This window comes from Eleutherodactylus coqui, chromosome 12, assembly GCF_035609145.1.
Source record: "Eleutherodactylus coqui strain aEleCoq1 chromosome 12, aEleCoq1.hap1, whole genome shotgun sequence".
In the NCBI taxonomy this organism is placed as follows: Eukaryota; Metazoa; Chordata; class Amphibia; order Anura; family Eleutherodactylidae; genus Eleutherodactylus; species Eleutherodactylus coqui.
The window spans coordinates 42786381-42805708 of NC_089848.1; the positions used below are offsets into that span (position 1 = coordinate 42786381).

The 19328-nt window shown below is 45.3% G+C and overlaps 1 protein-coding gene across 2 annotated transcripts in view; it reads left to right on the forward strand.

The window, feature by feature from the left end:
* The window catches only part of CAPN7 (calpain 7), a 55700-nt gene that overhangs the window by 24359 nt on the left and 12013 nt on the right, over window positions 1-19328 (forward strand). Inside the window, exons 7-15 of one of the 2 annotated variants that reach the window (XM_066585529.1) lie at window positions 2573-2699; window positions 4034-4119; window positions 4512-4605; window positions 4753-4899; window positions 7076-7182; window positions 8530-8650; window positions 9080-9224; window positions 11704-11803; window positions 17484-17619. In XM_066585529.1, coding sequence (XP_066441626.1) covers window positions 2573-2699; window positions 4034-4119; window positions 4512-4605; window positions 4753-4899; window positions 7076-7182; window positions 8530-8650; window positions 9080-9224; window positions 11704-11803; window positions 17484-17619 — 1063 coding nt within the window. The remainder of the gene's footprint in view (window positions 1-2572; window positions 2700-4033; window positions 4120-4511; window positions 4606-4752; window positions 4900-7075; window positions 7183-8529; window positions 8651-9079; window positions 9225-11703; window positions 11804-17483; window positions 17620-19328) is intronic. The other variant, XM_066585530.1, reaches the window with a different exon arrangement.

Genomic DNA, 19328 nt, shown 5'->3' on the forward strand with positions numbered 1-19328 from the left:
TGTTCAGACTTCTTGTGGAGAAGTGGGGGGTACCAGAAGTAGACCTCTTTGCGTCAAGCGCAAACACCAAATGCCGGCTTTTCTTTTCCAGAGGCGCAGAGAAACAGGCCTTGGGCACGGACGCTCTCTCTCACCCCTGGGATTGGGACCTAGCGTATGCCTTTCCCCCTCTACCACTAATCCCGCTCCTGCTAAGGAAATTACTGCAGTCAACCCTAACAGTAATTTTTGTAGCACCATATTGGCCCAAAAGACCGTGGTTCCCCCTCCTGAGATCCCTGTCAGTGGGAGAGCCCTTCCACCTTCCAACAAGACCGAACCTACTGTCGCAGGGCCCTCTTCTTTACCCGGAAGTTCACAAGTTCAGGCTTACGGCCTGGAGCTTGAGCGGGTAAAGTTCCTAGGGAAGGGTCTTTCCACTAATGTTATTTCCACTATTAGCGAGAGCCTTAAACCCTCGACACACAAAATCTACTCCAAAGTCTGGAAAAAAATTTCGGAGTGGTTAGGCCAGGACATCCAGCAGCTGGACCAGCCAGACGTCCGTAAAATCTTAGATTTTCTCCAGGCGGGCCTGGATAAAGGTTTGAGTCCGAATACCCTCAAAGTCCAAATTGCGGCCTTGGGGGCATTCTTCGATCTCGCGCTGGCGGAGCACAGGTGGATTAGGAGATTTCTTAGAGGGGCGAGCAGATTACATCCATTCACACGGCCCACGGCACCACCCTGGGATCTGACCATAGTCCTTCAGGCCTTCTGCGACCCCCCCCCCCCCCATTCGAACCGATTACGGATCTATCCATCGCCTGGCTGACGTACAAGGTAGCCCTGCTTGTGGCAGTTACGTCGGCCAGACGCGTGGGGGAAATCCAGGTCCTCTCACGAAGGGCCCCATATATGACTATCCACCCAATCAAAATAGTTTTTTCTTTAGACCCGTCCTTCCAGCCTAAAGTATTGTCAGATTTCCACAAGGGCCAACCAATAGTTATTCCAGCCTTTTGCCAAAATTTCAAAAATGGAAAAGAACAAAAGCTCCATAATATAGACGTCAAAAGAGCGGTACTAGCGTACCTCGAGGCAACAGAAAGTTTCAGGAAGTCTGACAAACTTTTCGTTCAATTTCAGGGGCAGGCCAAAGGAAAGGCCGCTTCTAAAGATGCGATCGCCAGGTGGCTCAGGAGAGCCATCCAGGAGGCTTACAAGGCCAAGGGCATCCCCCCTCCAGAAGGATTGAAGGCCCACTCAACGAGAGCGGTGGCATCCTCTTGGGCAGAGAGAGCGCACGCGTCGATTGAGCAAATCTGTAACGCAGCCACATGGACTTCAGGCCATACTTTCATTAAACATTATAGGCTGGACTTTAAATATAGTCAGGACGCATCCTTCGGTAGGAAGGTGCTCCAAGCCGTAATCCCTCCCTAAAAAGCCCATGCCACTTATTTGGTATTCCTCCAGCGTATGCTGTCATGATGTCATGGGAAAAACGGGAATTTTTTCTTACCGATAATTCCCTTTCTGGAAGACATCATGACAGCATACAGGCTTTCCCCCCCCCCCCCCCCCCCCCCCTTACCAACATGGTTACCCTAGTTTGTCCAACACATGAGGTAATGTGTATGCTTTGACTTTGTTTTCTGAGGTGTGTGATGTCAATAAAAACACACCTTCTGGTTAAATAGCTGGTCACTGTGGTCATTTGGAACGCACTGGTGTTGGTGGAGGGGAGGTTCTTTTTATACTCTGCCTCTTCCTGTCCCTTCAGGTCAGCAGGTGAGCAACCTCCAGCGTATGCTGTCATGATGTCTTCCAGAAAGGGAATTATCGGTAAGAAAAAAATCCCGTTTTTTTACAAAGTAAAGGGAGACAAGTGTTTTTATTTTTATTTATAATTTTTTTACTTTTTTTTTGTCCCTTAAGGGGACTTCCACAGGGACCCAACAGGACCCCCTGATCACTTTCTGGAGGTCCGATGGTGACAGCCCTTTACATGCTGCAGTGACAGCCCTTTACATGCTGCAGTCACATAGACTGCAGCATGTAAAGGGTTAACACAGCAGAGATCAGAGGTTTTCTCTGATCTCTGCTGTAAGAGCTGGTACCTAGCTGTGCTCTGACAGCCAAGCATCAGCTCTCCCTGCCACAGAGATCATCGGCTTGCTTCTGACAAGCCGATGGTCTCTATGGCAACCTATAAACAAAGCAGGAGACTTAAAAGCAGGAGATTGCCGGCATATTGGCAATATCTTCCTGCTTTTGTTCTCTGTGGGACAGTGCAGGCAGAGCACAATGCCACAGCTTGTGGCATTGTGCTCTGCAGCTCCCATAGTGATACATAGCCCGGAAATCTTCCGGGCTATATCACTATCGGCAGTGGAGCTCGTCCCGGAAAATTTCCGGGCGTGCCACTCAAGGGGTTAAATGTACTCTGATCAGTGTGAGGCAAAATAAACTATGCTTATAGCACAGAAATGTCACACTTGTGTATTTCACACATTATATTACTGTTATAACTGCTATAAGAAAACTTGACGTCTTCTATTTTTGACTATCCACGTATTTTACATCCCAGTGACAGGTTTGGCAAGTTGGCACTGTCGCCGAAGCAGAAAGCCATGTTTTCCAAGTGGATGAGGCCGGATGAAATCACGAATAACCCCATTATGATTTACACTGTGTCAAGTTTCAGCATTAAGCAGGTAAGACCCCACAGTCACATATTGTAATATACACCCCACAAAGTATGGCTGAGTCTCTGCTATCTCTCTATTACAGGATAACTCTGCCACAGTGTACTGATACAGATCATCGCTCCTATAATGAATTAACCCGTTAAGGATCAAGCACAGTAAATTTACAGTGCTTGGCCCTGGACTTTAATCCCAGCTGATAGTAAAAATACGGCGGGGGATTAAAGCTGCTGTTCTGCAATCAATCAGAAGCATGTGGGGCTGTCAGCTGTTAGTGTTTTTTTTTAACCACTTCTGCCATCTCCTTTTCCTGGTACATAACGCTTAACGAGCGCCATGTACTAAGTAGTGAAAGTGGAAGCATAACTTACACTCTGCGAGCCAGCGGTGACATGACTGCCGGGCTCCCCTAGGACAGCAGAGCTTCAGGGTCCTAGCAGACCTTGATCAGCTCTGCCAGTTACTGATGCCACTACAGGGGATGCTTTCCCCTGTAACTATGGATGCCCCAGCTACAGTGGAAAATTGTCAAAAAACCCCACAAAACATGGGAATGTCCCCCAGAGGTCTTACATGACGTCATGGGGGACATAGATAGTAAAAAAAACATAATTACATAAATAAGTAAAACAAGATTACAGACTAAAACAACAATATATACATAAGAAAGAAAATAACCCAAAACCGTCGCCGTATGCGCCCTGTAAACCAAAACCATACATATTATAATGTATCAAAATGTCCAAAACAAAATGGGGGACCCGTTCTCATACTTTATTTTAGTGTAAATATACTAATTTTTTATTTTTTTTTTAAACTATAAATGTTAAAAAATCATTTTTTTAGCTTTTTACCCCCAATAAAACTAAGAAATGGAAAAAAAAAGTAAGTGAAAGAAGATATTACAAAAATAGCCTTATTTGTCATGGGAAAAAAATGAAGCAAAAATCATTTTGGTAGCTGACGATAAAAAAAAATTAAATAGGGCAGTAAAATCCCTAAAAAAGTATCGGGTTCCTAAAGTACAAAACAGCCTGATCCTTAAGGGGTTGTCAAGGATTAAAAAAAAAAACATGGCTGCTCTTTTCCAAAAACTGCCGCACACGTTCATAGGTTCCGTGCGCTATTGCTGCTCAGCTGTATTGAAGCGATTAGGGCAGGACTGCTATACCACCCACAAGCTGTGTACGGCTGTGTAGGAGGAGCAGCCATGTTTTTCCAAGTCTTTAGATTGCATTGGCTGCCTCCCAGTTTTATTTCACTTTCAAGAGAAGGAAGGCTGTGTGAGATGCAGAAACTACGGGAATAAAGTCATTTAACCAATGTGCGTATTTTGTCTCCAGACAATCGTGTCAGATTGCTCCTTCGTGGCCTCCCTCGCCATCAGTGCTGCCTACGAGAGACGCTATAATAAGAAGCTGATTACAAGGTAGGTCCTACTAAGATAGGTACAGTGACAGTGAATACATTAATACCCTTGTTCTGGTTCTCCGGCTCGCTGGAGGTCCCGGCAGTCCGACGCCCGGCGATTAGACATTTAAAACCTCATTCCCAGAGTGCATGCTGTGTGATTGGCTCATTGGACAGTTACTACTTCAGCCAGGTTGAGGCTCATGCCGCTGCGAGCGTATGCATATTTGTGCAAACATTTGCACCGTGTTTTTGCACATGCATGCGAATGAACCCATTGACATGAATGGGTTCTATTTTCTGCGTATTACATGCGCAATTACATCCATGTGACACAGGCCTTGTATCATTCTTTTGTCTTTGTCAAATGACTTTTCTGGATATTATAGCAGTATTTTCTTTTCTACTTAGCATCATCTACCCACAAAACAAAAAAGGGGAACCGGAATACAACCCATGTGGCAAATACATGGTGAAGCTGCACATTAATGGCGTGCCTAGGAAGGTAACTCATCGGTTTAGTGGTCTGTATAGATGTTCTCCTACGACCTGCTCTTTGGTTATGCAGCAATGACTGATGACCTTGTTTACATGCTGTGGGAGGAAGGGCAGCACGATTACCTTATTATCTGATCCTTGTTTATTTCTATAGGTGATCATAGATGATTTTCTGCCCGTGGATCATAATGGAGAGTTATTGTGCTCCTATTCTAACAACAAGAATGAGTTATGGGTGTCTCTTATCGAAAAGGCCTACATGAAAGTGATGGGAGGTTATGACTTCCCAGGATCTAACTCGGTAAGCAAAAAGTCCTTTTTTTATAATTATTTTTTTTAAATATCCTCCTGTAACTTGAAAGCCTTAACACCCAAGTCTGGGAGCCGCCCGAATCCTAAAATGGGACTTCTGTTTCCATGTAATAAATGAAAAAAATCCTTCTATTGAAACAGTTGTACAGATCCCAACCAGCTCTGTGTTGCAGGTGTAATACAGCGCCCATGTATCCCATGAAGGTTTCCGTATCTCCATGTGCCTCTGTATTTGTTGTTTGGACTAGTTTTATATGTAGTCTTTGTGCTGCTTTATGAAAGAAATTGAGGCGTAATCTATTGGGTTCTGTATGGATACTGCTTTTCCCTAATAGAAGACAGTGGAGACAGCACTGTCAGTGTTCAGTGATGAGCGGTGTGCAGGGGGGACGAAAGAGTCCCCTGTTACAGCGAACCACAATGCTATCCCATTGCTTTCAATGGGGCCGCCGATGCTGCGGCATTACTGAAAGCAATTGGATGAAGGCAACCCCTGTAGCGATTTTCAGGTGGGATGGGGGCTTGAAATAGAAACCCTATCCTGAAAATTATCCCTAACTGTTAATCCTCTTTTTTTTTTTTATCTCGCCTACAAGCGCTGTCCCGCTCTTCTCTTCGTCCCCATCAGTCTTCATCTGTATTCTGGAGGCCAGGGATTAAAAAATCCCCGCCTCCAGAAAGCGCTGCCTCTGATTGGCAGAACGCTGTGACCAATTGGAGGCAGTGCTCAGCCATTCATTGAATTCAAGGCAACTGCCCCCAGTTTCTGCAGCAAATACCGCCCATAGCCTTCTATGGAGACCCACTGCTTCCTGCACACGAGCGGAATTTTCCTCTCGTGGCCTAAAAATTGCACCATGCTCCATTCTGTGTGGTTTTCCGTACAGACTGCTTCCACTAAATGAGCACTGCAGAAGGGTTGCGGGATCCGCATCATCGCCTAGCGATGGCACGGCTTTATTTCTCCACTGTGCAGGCGCGACAGACGGCGCTCCCGCAGTACAGAGAAAGAAGAATCTGAAGAGGTGAGCGGGGTCACCGACCCTGTCGTGCGCAGGAGGCCTTAAGCCTAATTTGCCACTTTTCTGCCCCCAACTTATTCAGATCAATTTGCAACAACATTCTGTCCTCTCTAGTGTTAGAATAGGGCCCAGTACTCCTGTAAATATATTAACCTCTTAGTTACCACCAATATGTTTTTTTTTATGGCTATCACTAATGGACTTCAAACCTGCACATGCATCTTTTTAGGGCTTTGGCTTAGCTGACTACTGACAGCCAGGCTCCTGCTCTAACAGCTAGAAACAGAGAAACCTCAGATCCTGGAAGTTTAACTTCTTATATGCCACAATAAATAGCAACTGCAGTATGAAGCAGGTGGAGGGGGCTCATTATGTCACCTATCAGCACCCCACAATGCAATCGCAAGGTACCAATGGGTTCCCATGGCAGCCAGAAGCCTGACAAAGGCCTCCATATCTGCCATGTGACTCCGCCTATTAGGCCCCGATTCCCACAGAGTCTAATAGACTGTTGTCATAGGCTTAGTAGAATGCACTACATAAGTAATGCAGTGTACTAGCCTAGCGTTTGAACAATCCCATCTTCAGGTCTCCTTCAGGGACTACAAAATAGCATTAAAAAAATTCAATAAACTTTATTTTTTAGAGAAAAAATCCAGTTGGGTTTTACACATTTTCTCCCCACAAAAAGTTGTTTTAAATAGATAAAATATCCCGAAAAGTTTAATAGAAACACATAATAGGTATTACCATGCTTGTAGCGACCCAAACAATGAAGATATGTTGTTTTAACATGCATGAGGAACGCCATATAAATATTTCTTCTTTTGTTGGCCTCTGAAAAACTGTAATTAAGAGCAGTCTAAAAGTTACCAAAATGGTACCAATGAAAATAAAACAACTCTTCCTGCCAAAATAAAGACCTCACAGAGCTCCGCTGCCGAAAAATAAAAAAGGTATGGGGCTTAGGATACGATGATACAATTCAGTTGTTTTTCTTTTTTTTTTTTTTAAAAAAAGTGTTTTTTATTATGCAAAAGTAGTAAAAAAAAAGAAATTTTTGAACTTTTGATAAACTTGGTATTGCAGTAATCGTGCTGATCCAGAAGAATTGATCACACTGATGCCGTACCTTTCTTTCAGAACATTGACCTGCATGCACTGACCGGATGGATACCAGAGAGGATTGCTATGCACTCTGACAATCAGTCCTTTAACAAAGAAAACACTTTCAGAATGCTGTACCAAAGGTATGATGTCAGAGACCCTCTACGCACCCCGCGCTCACGCTGCCTCTCAGTGGCTTTCAGAGGTTCTCTCAGCTGTAAAGCGATAAGACACTAAAGTCATTATGCATGATACATAACTTCATGATGAGCAATTAGCTCCGACAAAGAGACTCCTAGCCTAAAAGGAACCTCTACAGCCCGTTACCAAAGAAATGGCTGAGAACCCTAGACCTGCTGTTACAGTATTGGAAGGACTGGGAAAAAGTTACACAGAACTATTTGGTACAACTCTTGCCGTGGAATTCAAGGCCATGCCTTATGCCGAATGCCCACGGATGGATAATCACTGCGAGATTCGCAGTCAGACACCCGCTGCGAATCCCGCAGCAATAGCAGTCCATTGACATGCTATGTTAACAGATTCGCCCCTGCTCATGAGCGAACATCAACTGCGATTTTCCGCTCGCGGGGTAGGATCACAGCATGTTCTATTAATCACGGAGAATCGCATAGACGGCTTCCATTGCAGTCAAGGGAAGCTGTTCGTTCCGCGATGCTCCGCGCTGTGAGCACTGTGGAAGTATCGTGGGAATCTCGCCGCGGATCCAGAGAGGGGAGTATAGGGTTTCTGGGGGGCGCTGGGTCTGATTCCGCTGCAATATTTTGAAGGCGAAATCAGACCCGGCCGTGGGCATGAAGCCTTAAAAGTATATAACTATACCTCTGTTCTATTTAGTAAACAGTTTAAACCTAGAGGTATTCTTTACAGTAGCCACATGGACCATAGGAACATGTAGTTTAGAGATGGTCATTGATTTCTATGGGAGAGTGTTCTAGGCATGTACTTTGACCTGTTCAGAGGTCACTGTGCAGGAAGGGGGAGGAGGTGAGCTGTAACTATCACTTACTGTCATTGGTGTGATCATGTGTTATCTATATATAGGTGTTGTCTTTCACTGTAAGGGTCTTTTTAGATGGGGAGATAAATTGTCTGTTATGAGTGCTGATTTATAGCAGTTGGTAGTCTTTATAGATTTAATGGAAGTGAAGCCTCTCTAATACACTTCCAGCTCAGACTACCAATGACGACATTTGGCTCTGCAACACTGACAGCAGACCGGAGGATCAGCTAATCGATGGGGATCCTGAGTGGCAGACCCCCTCCGATCCTGGGAATAGGACATCAATAGTAAATCCCCAGAATGCCCCTTTAATGTCTCGTTTAACATTTTTCTGTCGCATAGACCTGTAAAGCTACTTTCTGCTGGAAAAAAATGTACAAATAAGACTGTTTTATTGTAGGCTTCTTCTGTCATCTGCGTTTCACTTCCCTTTTATACAAACCGTGATTATGTGTATTCCTTTCAGATTTCACAAAGGCGATGTACTTATTACTACAGCTACAGGCGTGATGTCTGAAGAGGAGGGTGAAAAATGGGGCTTGGTACCCACACATGCATACGCCGTCTTGGACATTAGAGAATACAAGGTGTGATGTCACCGTGTTCTGTCATTGATCTATGGTGGAGAAAAATGTGATTGTAGGTGCAAAGAGGCACGAGACGTGTTTTTAAGCTTGACTCCTCTGGTTTTATTAAGAATTAATCCAATATATAATAACAGACGCGTTTCGAGGCCGTTGTGCCCCCTTCCTCAGTATTTAGCTGGGGACATACTGTACATATAATGGGGAATATATTTGATATATGTATTTTATTTTTAACACAAACTCTGTAGGAACCTCTGATGTTCCTAGCTCAGGTCAGGCCGCACACACATCTGTATTATGGATGCCAAAACGCAGCTGAAATACAGCGGTGCGCCATTGGCGTTAGAGCTCTGTTTATTTACCAATGGGAACTGCGCCTCTTATTAGTGGAAATTAAAAGATTAGAGATATTTGTGTATTACCTTTCAGAGTTTACGGTTTCTCCAGCTGAAGAATCCTTGGAGCCATTTACGGTGGAAAGGTCGTTTTTGTGAGAAAGATGAGAGGAGCTGGACACCAGAACTACAGAAATACTTAAACTTTGACCCACGGACTGCCCAAAAAATTGACAATGGTAATTCATTGTTCTTGTTCTGCAGTGACAACTGGGATAGGATGGCTGGGAAGAGTCCTGTTGTGACCACTAGGAGGTGTATGTTGGGGGAGGGGGTGCTGTGACTACAGAGAAAGTAGGAGGTCTGCTGTGATTATTCATAAAGTGGACGGAAGTTCTTCTGTGACTTCTGGAAAAGTGATAAACGCCTGTCACTACTGAAGAGGATGCAGGGGCTCCTGTGTCCACAGGGAAATTGGGGATCTTGATCTGGGGACTAAGTGAGGACACAGTTTTTTATCTTTAGGGGAGTGTAAGGGGAACACAGCTGCACCCACCAAGGGCAGCTCTATGGGGGGGGCAAAACTTAGTGACATGTATGACCAGATTCACATAGTGTTTATCAGTCCCTCCCCAACTGGGTTGCATAGATCTGACCATGTAATGTGTTTCCTGAGAGATTTCGCCCTCTTCAAACACTTTTAGGAATGCGGCCCTTGATTTGCTTTTTTCTTCATTTTCATTTTTTGCTCCCCACTTTAATGGTACTATGTAATGTACTGAATAACTTTAAAAAGTGTAGTGAAATGTTAAAAAAACTGCAGTATACACTGCAGCAAAAATTACAAAGATTTATTCTATGGGTCAGTATGATTACAACCAGACCAAATTGATATTGTTTTTCTTTTGCTGCACTACTTTAAAAAAAGAAAAGATTATTTTCTGCCGCCATCTTCTGACAGCCATAATTTTTTATATTTTTCTATTATCCCATTAACATACGGTAGTTGTGTGAGGTCTCGTTTTTTTTTTTTCAGGACATAGTAACATAGTATGTAAGGGTGAATGAAGACAATGTCCATCTAGTCCAGCCTGTCTAGCCTCCTGTGTTGATCCAGAGGAAGGCAAAAAACCCCAAGAGGCAGAAGCCAATTAGCCCTTTTGAGGAAAAAATTCCTTCCCGACTCCCTAATGGCAATCAGACTGTTCCCTGGATCAACCCCTGATAGTTCCTACCTGCCTGTAAACCCGGATTGACAATTAACCTAAGATTTATATCCTATAATGTCCTTCCTCTCCAGAAAGACATCAAATCCCCTTTTAAACTCCTCTATGGATTTTGCCATCAGCACATCCGCAGGCAGAGAGTTCCACAGTCTCACTGCTCTTACAGTAAAGAATCCCCTTCTATGTTGGTGATGAAACCTGCTTTCCTCTAAACGTAGCGGATGTCCTCTTGTTACTGTCGTGGTCCTGGGTATAAACAGATCCTGGGAGAGATCCATGTGTTGTCCCCTCATGTACTTATACATGGTTATTTGGTCGCCTCTTAACCTTTTTTCTAGAGTAAATAATCCCAATTTTGATGCCTCTCTGGGTATTCCAGTCCCGTCATTCCATGTATTAGTTTAGTTGCCCTTCTTTGAATCCCCTCCAGCACTGTGACATCTTTCCTGAGCACCGGTGTCCAGAACTGTACACAATATTCCATGTGGGGCCTGACAAGTGCCTTATATAATGGAAGGATAATGTTCTTGTCCTTCGCCCCTATACCTCTTTTAATGCACCCAAGACTTTATTTGCCTTTGCAGCAGCTGACTGGCATTGGTTACTCCAGTTTAGTCTACAATCCACTAGTACCCCCAGGTCTTTTTCCATATCACTTTTCCCTAGCAGTACCCCATTTAGTGTATATTGGTGACATCCGTTTCTCCTACCCATGTGCAGAACCTTACATTTATCAACATTGAACTTCATTTGCCATTTTCCTGCCCAAGCCCCCAGCTTATCCAGGTCCGTTTGTAGCCGTACATTGTCCTCCGTTGCATTAATTATATTGTATAATTTTGTGTCATCTGCAAATATTGATATTTTGCTGTGCAGCCCCTCTATTAGGTCATTGATAAATATGTTGAACAGAATGGGGCCTAGTACTGAACCCTGTGGCACCCCGCTAGCGACGGTGGCCCAATCAGAGTATGAACCATTTATTACCACCCTCTGCTTTCTATCTCTGAGCCAATTCTTAACCCAATTACACACGTTTTCACCCAATCCGAGCTGCCTCATTTTGTATATTAGCCTATTATGCGGCACGGTGTCAAAGGCTTTAGAGAAGTCCAGATATACGAGATCAATAGATTCTCCCAGGTCCAGCCTAGAGCTTACTTCATCGTAGAAACTGATCAGATTTGTCTGATCAGGACATCTTGCAGTTTCTATTTGTACCATTTTGGAGTAAAAATTACTTTTTGATCTCTTTTTTTTTAGATATTTTTTTTAAACGGGCCGACCAAAAATCGCAATGTTGACATTGTATGTCGTTACCAGGCACGCTCTCCAAAACTATTACACGGTATGCCCAACAGTACTTCCCATACAATTAATCGAGTAGTTAAGGTTCCAGGGAAGGAACTCGAGCAACTACACTTACAAAGATAGAAGCGGTCAAGTCATTAGTAACTGGTATAGCTATAATTATGGTAATTTGTCCTTTTAGGTATTTTCTGGATCACATGGGAAGACCTCTGCCAGTATTATGATGTCATCTATCTCAGCTGGAATCCAAGTCTTTTTAAAGAATCCACATGTATTCACAGGTATGTCACAGAATCGGGCAACAAGGTTTATTTAATGGGCATCCATGAATGATGGAAATTATTGAAAAGAGAAAGCAAAATCCTTTAGGTTTTTTTTTTTCCCCAGTGGCCATTTTTTAAGAACTGATAGCAGAAAGTGTAAATTGATAAATTGTCACATATTTCTTGAATATACTGACAAAATGAAGGCTATTCTTCAGTTTCTAAGAAGCCAATGGAGAGGTGACAACCAGTAGCGGCACTTTTTGTGACTGTCATTGAGCTCCTTGGATCCTATTCATTCTATTTGGCTATTCCTATAAAAACTGTGCAAACATATATGTGAGGGTCATACTGAAAGTAATGCAAAAGTGGTCATAACTTCTTTATTAACTGATGTAGGTCGTTCAAATTGCACTTGTAGTTGGAGTGACTCTTCCTCTATACAAATTTGCTACTCAATATAGTCTCCATTAAAAGCGATGCATTTGCGCCATCTTTGAACCCAACTCTTTGAAAGAATCCTCTTTGAAAAAAGTCAGGTGTGCACTGCTGTATCCACTTCTTCACAGCCACTTTCACTTCATCTGTGTCATCAGATTGTTATCCCCGAAGACTATCCTTCATTGGACTGAACAGGTAGAAGTCAGAGGGCAACAGATCTGGACTGTACGGTGAATGGGGGACCACGGACCAGCCCAATTTGCCTATTTGTTCCTAAAAAGGTGTGGGTTCGCACATTTTCATGGTGAATGTGGATCACTTTCAGATTCTTGTGCGGTCTCTTCCTCCTAATGGCTTCTTTAAGCTTCTGGAGTGTCTCTATATACCGCTAACTGTTGATGGTACGGTCTCATTCCAGAAAATCAAGGAGAATAACGCCCTTGTCATGCCAAACGGTCACCATGGCTTTCTGTGCTGATCACTGGCTCTTGAACTTTTAAGAACTTGGAGAAGAGGTGTGCCGCCATTGCATGGAATGATTCTTCATTCCCGGTTCATAAAGATTTGCCCACGTTTCATCTCCTGTCACCAGATTGAAAAAACGTCTCTTCATTGGCTTTGAACGCTTCAAGCAGATCAGAGCAGTCCAGATCTGTCCTTCGAATCGGGTATCAACTGCCGAGGTACCCACTTCCTACACACTTTCAGATACCCGAATCTTTCCACCATCTTCTCTATGGCATTGTGACTGCAGCTCAGTTGTTTAACAACTCACGGATTGTGACACGTCTGTCCACATGAATCAAGTCCTCCACTCACTGAGGATTCGTGTCAGTGGTTGCAGTTGGGAGAATGTATATATCCTTGCTCTACATCTAAAGCTCGTCCCTGAAGGAGCCTAATGATCTCCCCAAATTTAGACTTATGTAGACTAATGCTGTGTACATGATGAGCACATGTAAGTGACTTCATAGTATCCCGCACTACAGACATTGAAGAAGAGCCAATATTCATCTCAAACAATTCCAATAGTGTCTCCAACCACACTCTATCTAAACCAAATCCCCAACCATTCAAAATCAACGACAAATAGACTTGAGAGTGATCAGACACAGTTCGTTAGATATCCTACTCTACGAACGTAGGTACTTCATCCATGCTTCCTTATTGGGAGATCTATTGTAGAAAGTGTATTATGTGAACTGGAGAAAACAAGAATTTCTCGTTTGTATCATTGGGGGACACAGCTCTGACCTTGGGTATAGCTGCTGCCACTAGGAGGCGACACTAAACATAAAAGTGTTAACTCCTCCCACTAGCTATATTCTCCCTGCAAGCATCATGCTAGCTCAGTTTTTAGCTTAGTGTCGTAGGAGGCAGATGTCTCACCTACAGAGACTATTTTTTTCATCTTCTATTTTTCACTTCAACGTTTTTCCGGAAGACCAAAGAATAACAGGGGGGCATGACTCTCCCTGTTAACCCACCGAAGAGGGCGAACAGAATGGAGCTAACCTTCTGTTTGCCCAGTCCCTCAGAAGACAAGGAGGCACATGCAGGCCCTAACCTGGATGTGACCCGCCAGCCATAGAGGCCCTCTTTCTTATGGTCCGGCATCCCCTCCCTTCCTAAAGGCAGGCGATGGTGGGGAGAAGCTCTTCTGGAGCTGGGAGGCCACCCTACCTCGGTCAAGAGGTAAGTATGTGGTTTTATTTTGTTAGTCTGCCACCCTGCGAACCGTAACTGGGTGTCCCCTGGTGTTTGTGTAGTGACTTGTGTTGCGCTGCCTGCGGCTCGTGTTGAGCCGCTCGCAGCTGGTGATGATCGCCCGTGGTTTCTGATGATGCTGCCCACGGCTTGTGTTGTGCCAAACATGGCAGGTAGTAGTGCCCTGCAGCTTGTTTTTGGTGATGCCGCCTGCGGCTTATGGTGATGCTGGTGCAGGGTCACAGCTTATGCTTGTGCCGGGCCGCGGCTTGTGTTGTGCGGATCGTACTGCCTCCGGCAGGGCTGTCGTTAGCCACAATATGGCGGCCGGATTGAGCCGCCATGAGGCTCAGGCGTTATGGCAGCATTGCAGGGGGTATTTTCACAGCATTGCCATGGGACTCAGCGTTGCCATATGTCCCACAGTGTTGCCATGTCCCTGGCATCAGCTCTGCCAGGTCTCCTTGCGCCGCCATCATATTTGCCGCCACACGGCCTCATGTTGCTGCGCGATATAGGTGCCTTCCCCGCTGCGCGGTCTTGGTTTTTAGCTGCTGCGCGGGCTTATACTTTTGCTATGTGACGCACGGCTATGTCCCATAACCGCTGCGCGGCCGCTGTTTTCAGTCGCTGTGCAGCCTGCAGCACCGTCTGGGGCACGTGTCCTGCGTACGTCGTCGCAAGGCAGGATAGGCTGGTGTATGACCTGAGTGTTTTGCCGCCGATAGTCTTGGAGTGCAGGGCTGCCAGGCGGGTTTTTGGTGTAATTTGCCGTTGAACAGCTTGCATAGCTCGCCACGTAGAGCTTGTGTTTATGTCCACCATAGGCTGGTTTATATTCCTACTGTACGGTCCGTTTCGTAATGCGGCGGTTCATGGCTATCCTGACCACTCTAAATGCGCCTAGCACCTCCCATCCTTCCACCGGGGTTGCTGAAACCTGTAGTACCTCCCATATTGGGAAGAGTACTCGCTCATGGATTTTCCGGACTCATTGCTCCTCATGTCCGCTCCGCACCGGGTTGAGCCTTGGCCGTCAGTAGCTCCTCTATTGCCCCTCCTGCAGTTCCTGCAGCCAGACGTACCGCAGTGTCCGCATCCAGGTTGACACGTGGACGGGGCCAGCCAGAGCCACATACTAAGTGCGCTCTCACTATAATACGAGGTTACATCCAGCAGAGAAGATCTCCTTCTGTGGCCTGAGTGCATGAAGTCTTGTCAGCATTACTCTGGGCTTGCTGAGACCTGTGATACCTTCCATACCGGAAAGAGTACTTTGCGCAGGGATTGTCTGGACTCATCGCTCCCCATGTCTACCAAACATCGGGTGGAGTTTTGCCTGTCGGTAATCCCCTGCAGTTCCTGCAGCCAGACGTACCGCAGGGCCTGCGTCTAGAAAGACACACGGACAGCAGCGGCCAGAGCCACATACTAGGTGCGCTCTCACTACATACGAGATCACATCCAGCAGAGAAGATCTGGTCTTACGGACAACTGTATGCGATCTCTTGCCAGTACTCGCACAGGGAGTCTCTGGACTCATCGCTCCCTGCACTGGATTGAGCCTTACCCATCGGTAGCTCTTCTGCTGCCCATCTGCAGCCAGCCGCACCGCAGTGGCGGAGTCCAGGATGACACACGGACGGGGACCGGCCAGGGCCACATACTGCGTGTGCTCTCCCTACAGTACGAGATTACATCCAGCCAGTGAATATCTTGTTTTATGGACGACCAGATTGTCGGCAGTACTCCAGCCATGCTGAGACCTGTGGTACCTTCCGTGTCTGAAGGAGCACATACACTGGTCCGGGGATTCTCCTCGGTAACTCTCGTCCTGCAGTTCCCTGCATCCAGGGTCCGTGTCCAGGATAACATGCGGACAGAGCCACAGATCATGTGCGCTCATCGCTGCAGTACGAGATTTACATCCAGCACTGAATACTTTGTCTTCCGGACAATGTTACTCTGATTGTCAGCTGTACTGCGGCCTTGAAGGATTGCAGGGTTAATGTCTCTTCTACTTATTTTTGAGCCAATTAAAAAACAAAATGATGAAGTTCATCAGAGCTGCAGACGTGTAGTTCATGCTGAGCAGGATCCACCCGGATCCAATAAAGCCATGCAGCGCCGAGTGGTTCTTCAGCAGATATGGAAATAATCCTGATTACCGGCATTACTCCTTTGGTATCCAGCAGTGATGAGGATATTGGAGCTGAGCGGTGCTGGTCATTATATGTGACACATGCGGTTCAGTGATATGATGAGGGATGTCACAAGCTTTAGGATGCTTTCTGAAGGGAATATCCTCCAGCAGTGGAGAACGAGAGGTTCTATCAATACTTCAGCCAGAAGATGAGGGTTCTTACTCGGATTAGAAGTCTTCTGAAGTGGCCGTCCTCTCTCATGTACAAATCATCAGTAGTCCGTAGAGACATAAGCTGAACAATGGATGGTTCTCATGTTAACTTGTTTTCATTCTGCCGGCAGTTAAAAAAATCTCATTATTGGTGAACCCTCCCTTTCTGTGCAGTTAAAGCTGCTTTTACAGGACTCGATATCCGCTGTTTAAGGAGCACCAATCAATGAGAGGGTTACTAATTTAAATGGCCTTTAAACAGGCCGCTTCAGGCTGTGTGAACGATCGCTCATCCCGTGTATATTTTCACCGTTGTCGGGGCACATCTCCCATTTATACAGAGATGTCAAAGTGACAATAGTGCTTTTTGCATCGGCACAACAGATCTCACCAGACCAGAAATTAGCGGCTAATTGCCACCTTATTTACACAGGGAACTGAATACTCATTGGCCTATTTAAAAGGGTGTTAATGGAGTTTTCCCGCTATTGCATTTATCTCCTATCCACTGCATAAAGGGTACATGTCGGATTGCAGGAAGGAGCTAAGGATCCCCGGCTATCCCTATAGATCAGTGTGCCCTGAATCCTCCATGACAATTGAGTGGAGGAGCCCGTTCTATTGGATAGAGGAAGATTGCCAACTGCATCAGTCTCCCTCCGTCCTATAGACGTCAATGGAGTGGTGGTCATGCACCACCCCTCCATTTACATGAAGGGTTTGGTGTGCACAGTTCTCGGCATTGCTGGGGGTCCCAGTGATCAGATCCCAAGGGATCTGACATTTATATCCTGTCCAATGGATAGAGAATAAATGTCATTAGTGGGTAAACCCCTTTAAAGCTGTAATTCTAGTGCTACCTCCAATTTATAGTCCCAGTGATTACTTGCTCTGGGGCTTTCCGTTTGATTCTAGTATTTTAGTTGGACAGAATAGTATAGTCCATTGTCAGCCATCCGGACGAACCCTTGGGGCAGAGAGAGGTGAGTGTAGCCTAATGCCTAAATCCCCATAATGACCTTCTCGCTCGCCCCTATCCTTTGTCCAGTGTTAAATACTTCTAATATTTATGGACTGAAGTGCTAAGATTGTGAAGTTCATATATAGTGAGCGGTCCACCCTATATACTGTATATCGCTATTTAGTATTCTAAGAAGAGAAACCAATTCCTACTTATGATATTTTATTTGGCAGTACTTGGGATGCTAAGCAGGGTCCTGTGAAAGACGCCTACAGCCTGGCAAACAATCCTCAGTACAGACTTGATGTCCAGTGTCCCAAGGGCGGAGCTGCCGTGTGGATTTTGCTTAGCCGACACATCACAGATAAGGTTAGTATTGCCGATCACATCAGTCTGATATACAGTGTCGTCCATTCATGATGCTAATGCGGTTGTATTATGAGGACAGCCCATGTTTGTATAGAATTTGGCTCCACAATTGGCTGATCACCGTGAGAGCATGATCACTAACCTCTTGGGATTAGCTTTTATTACCAGGTAGGCCATCATTTGGCTATATATGCTGCAGTACATGCTGACCTTTCAGATAAATGGCCATCCATAGATGCACCAGAGCAGTTCTCAGTTCTGTGTCCTGAATGGGGGCTCCCTTCTGTGAAGGTCATATGTAAATATAGTGCACAACCCCATTAACCCTTTCCAAGCCACTGTCTGACATCTTCCTATGTTCTGATTGACGTTTGTACAGCTCCAATGTCACAAAGATGTCTGACAGGGTATTCTCACCATCTATTGCCAGCCACTCCGCTGCCGGAGCCTCTCTGGCGCACACACACTGGCTTTAGCCAGCAGATGGCACTGTTGTATAACAGCAAGAAGAGCCTTTTAGGAAACCCTGAATCTAAAATTGGATTGGAAAGGGTTAATCTTCCATTGCAACAAAGAAGTGTCAAAAGCAGTTGTAGTCTTAGGACTCACGGGGATTTGTCCACGGGGAAAATCATTCCCGCAGCGGGTCCCTCCTTTCCCGCGGACATGAGACTAAAAAGAAGATTAAACTTACCTGTCTGGACGCTGCGGATCTTCCCTCCGTCGCGGCTGGATCTTCTTTCTTTGGCCTGGCAGATGTGCTCGGCACGCACGCGCCGGGCACTCCATTTTTTTTTTTTTTAATTCCCCCCCCCCCCCCCCCCCCCCCCGTGCTCCCGCAGAAATTCAGGTGCGGGTGTGTCACGGATCCGGACCGCTTCCATAGGCTTCAATAGAAGCCTGCGGGAGCCGTCCCCGCGGGAGACCCGCACTAAAATGGAGCATGCTGCGGGTGTTTTCCCACACACGCAATCCGCGCCTCAGGGGAAAACGACATCCGCAGGTATTACCTGTGGGTGTCCAATGCATCCCTATGGGGCGCGGATCACGCTGCGGGAGAAACGCAAAGTTGAACATGTAATAAATGCAACTACTCCCCAATTTAAAATAGGGGGAAAAATTATATATATAATATTTTTAAAAAATTCTTCTTTTAAATTTGGGAATAGTTTCATTTATTAAATGTTTTACATGATGGAAAGTCATACTGTTTTACAATACTTCTCTGATTTATAAAATCCAGTGTGGAGAAATGTCAGTGACATATATTTATGAGCGATGATGTCTGCACACCGCTGTAACCACGGGCATGCAATGATTTAAACAGCACAATGTTATTGCACAGGCTCGAGAAATCAGTAACTTACCAAGTCAGTCATTTCTATCCACTTTGCACTTTGTGACATGCCAGACAATAATGCAGAGAGCTTGGCGGCTTCTAGTTATATTGCAGTTTTGCGAAATTCATGACAGATCTGCATTTGAACCCAATGCCCCCAAGTCCTAACCTACATGTAGTAGATTACCAGTAGAGATGCGTGGAACTTGGAGAATGTGCCTCCTTCATGGTTTGCTGCACTTTATCTTATGGACTGTTTTTCACAGATTTAAAGTGGAACTATCCTTTGTTACAGTTTACATGTAGGAGAAACAGTCCGTGAGATGAGGTCCATAAGTCCACACTGAAGAAGCAGCAATTTTAAGACTTT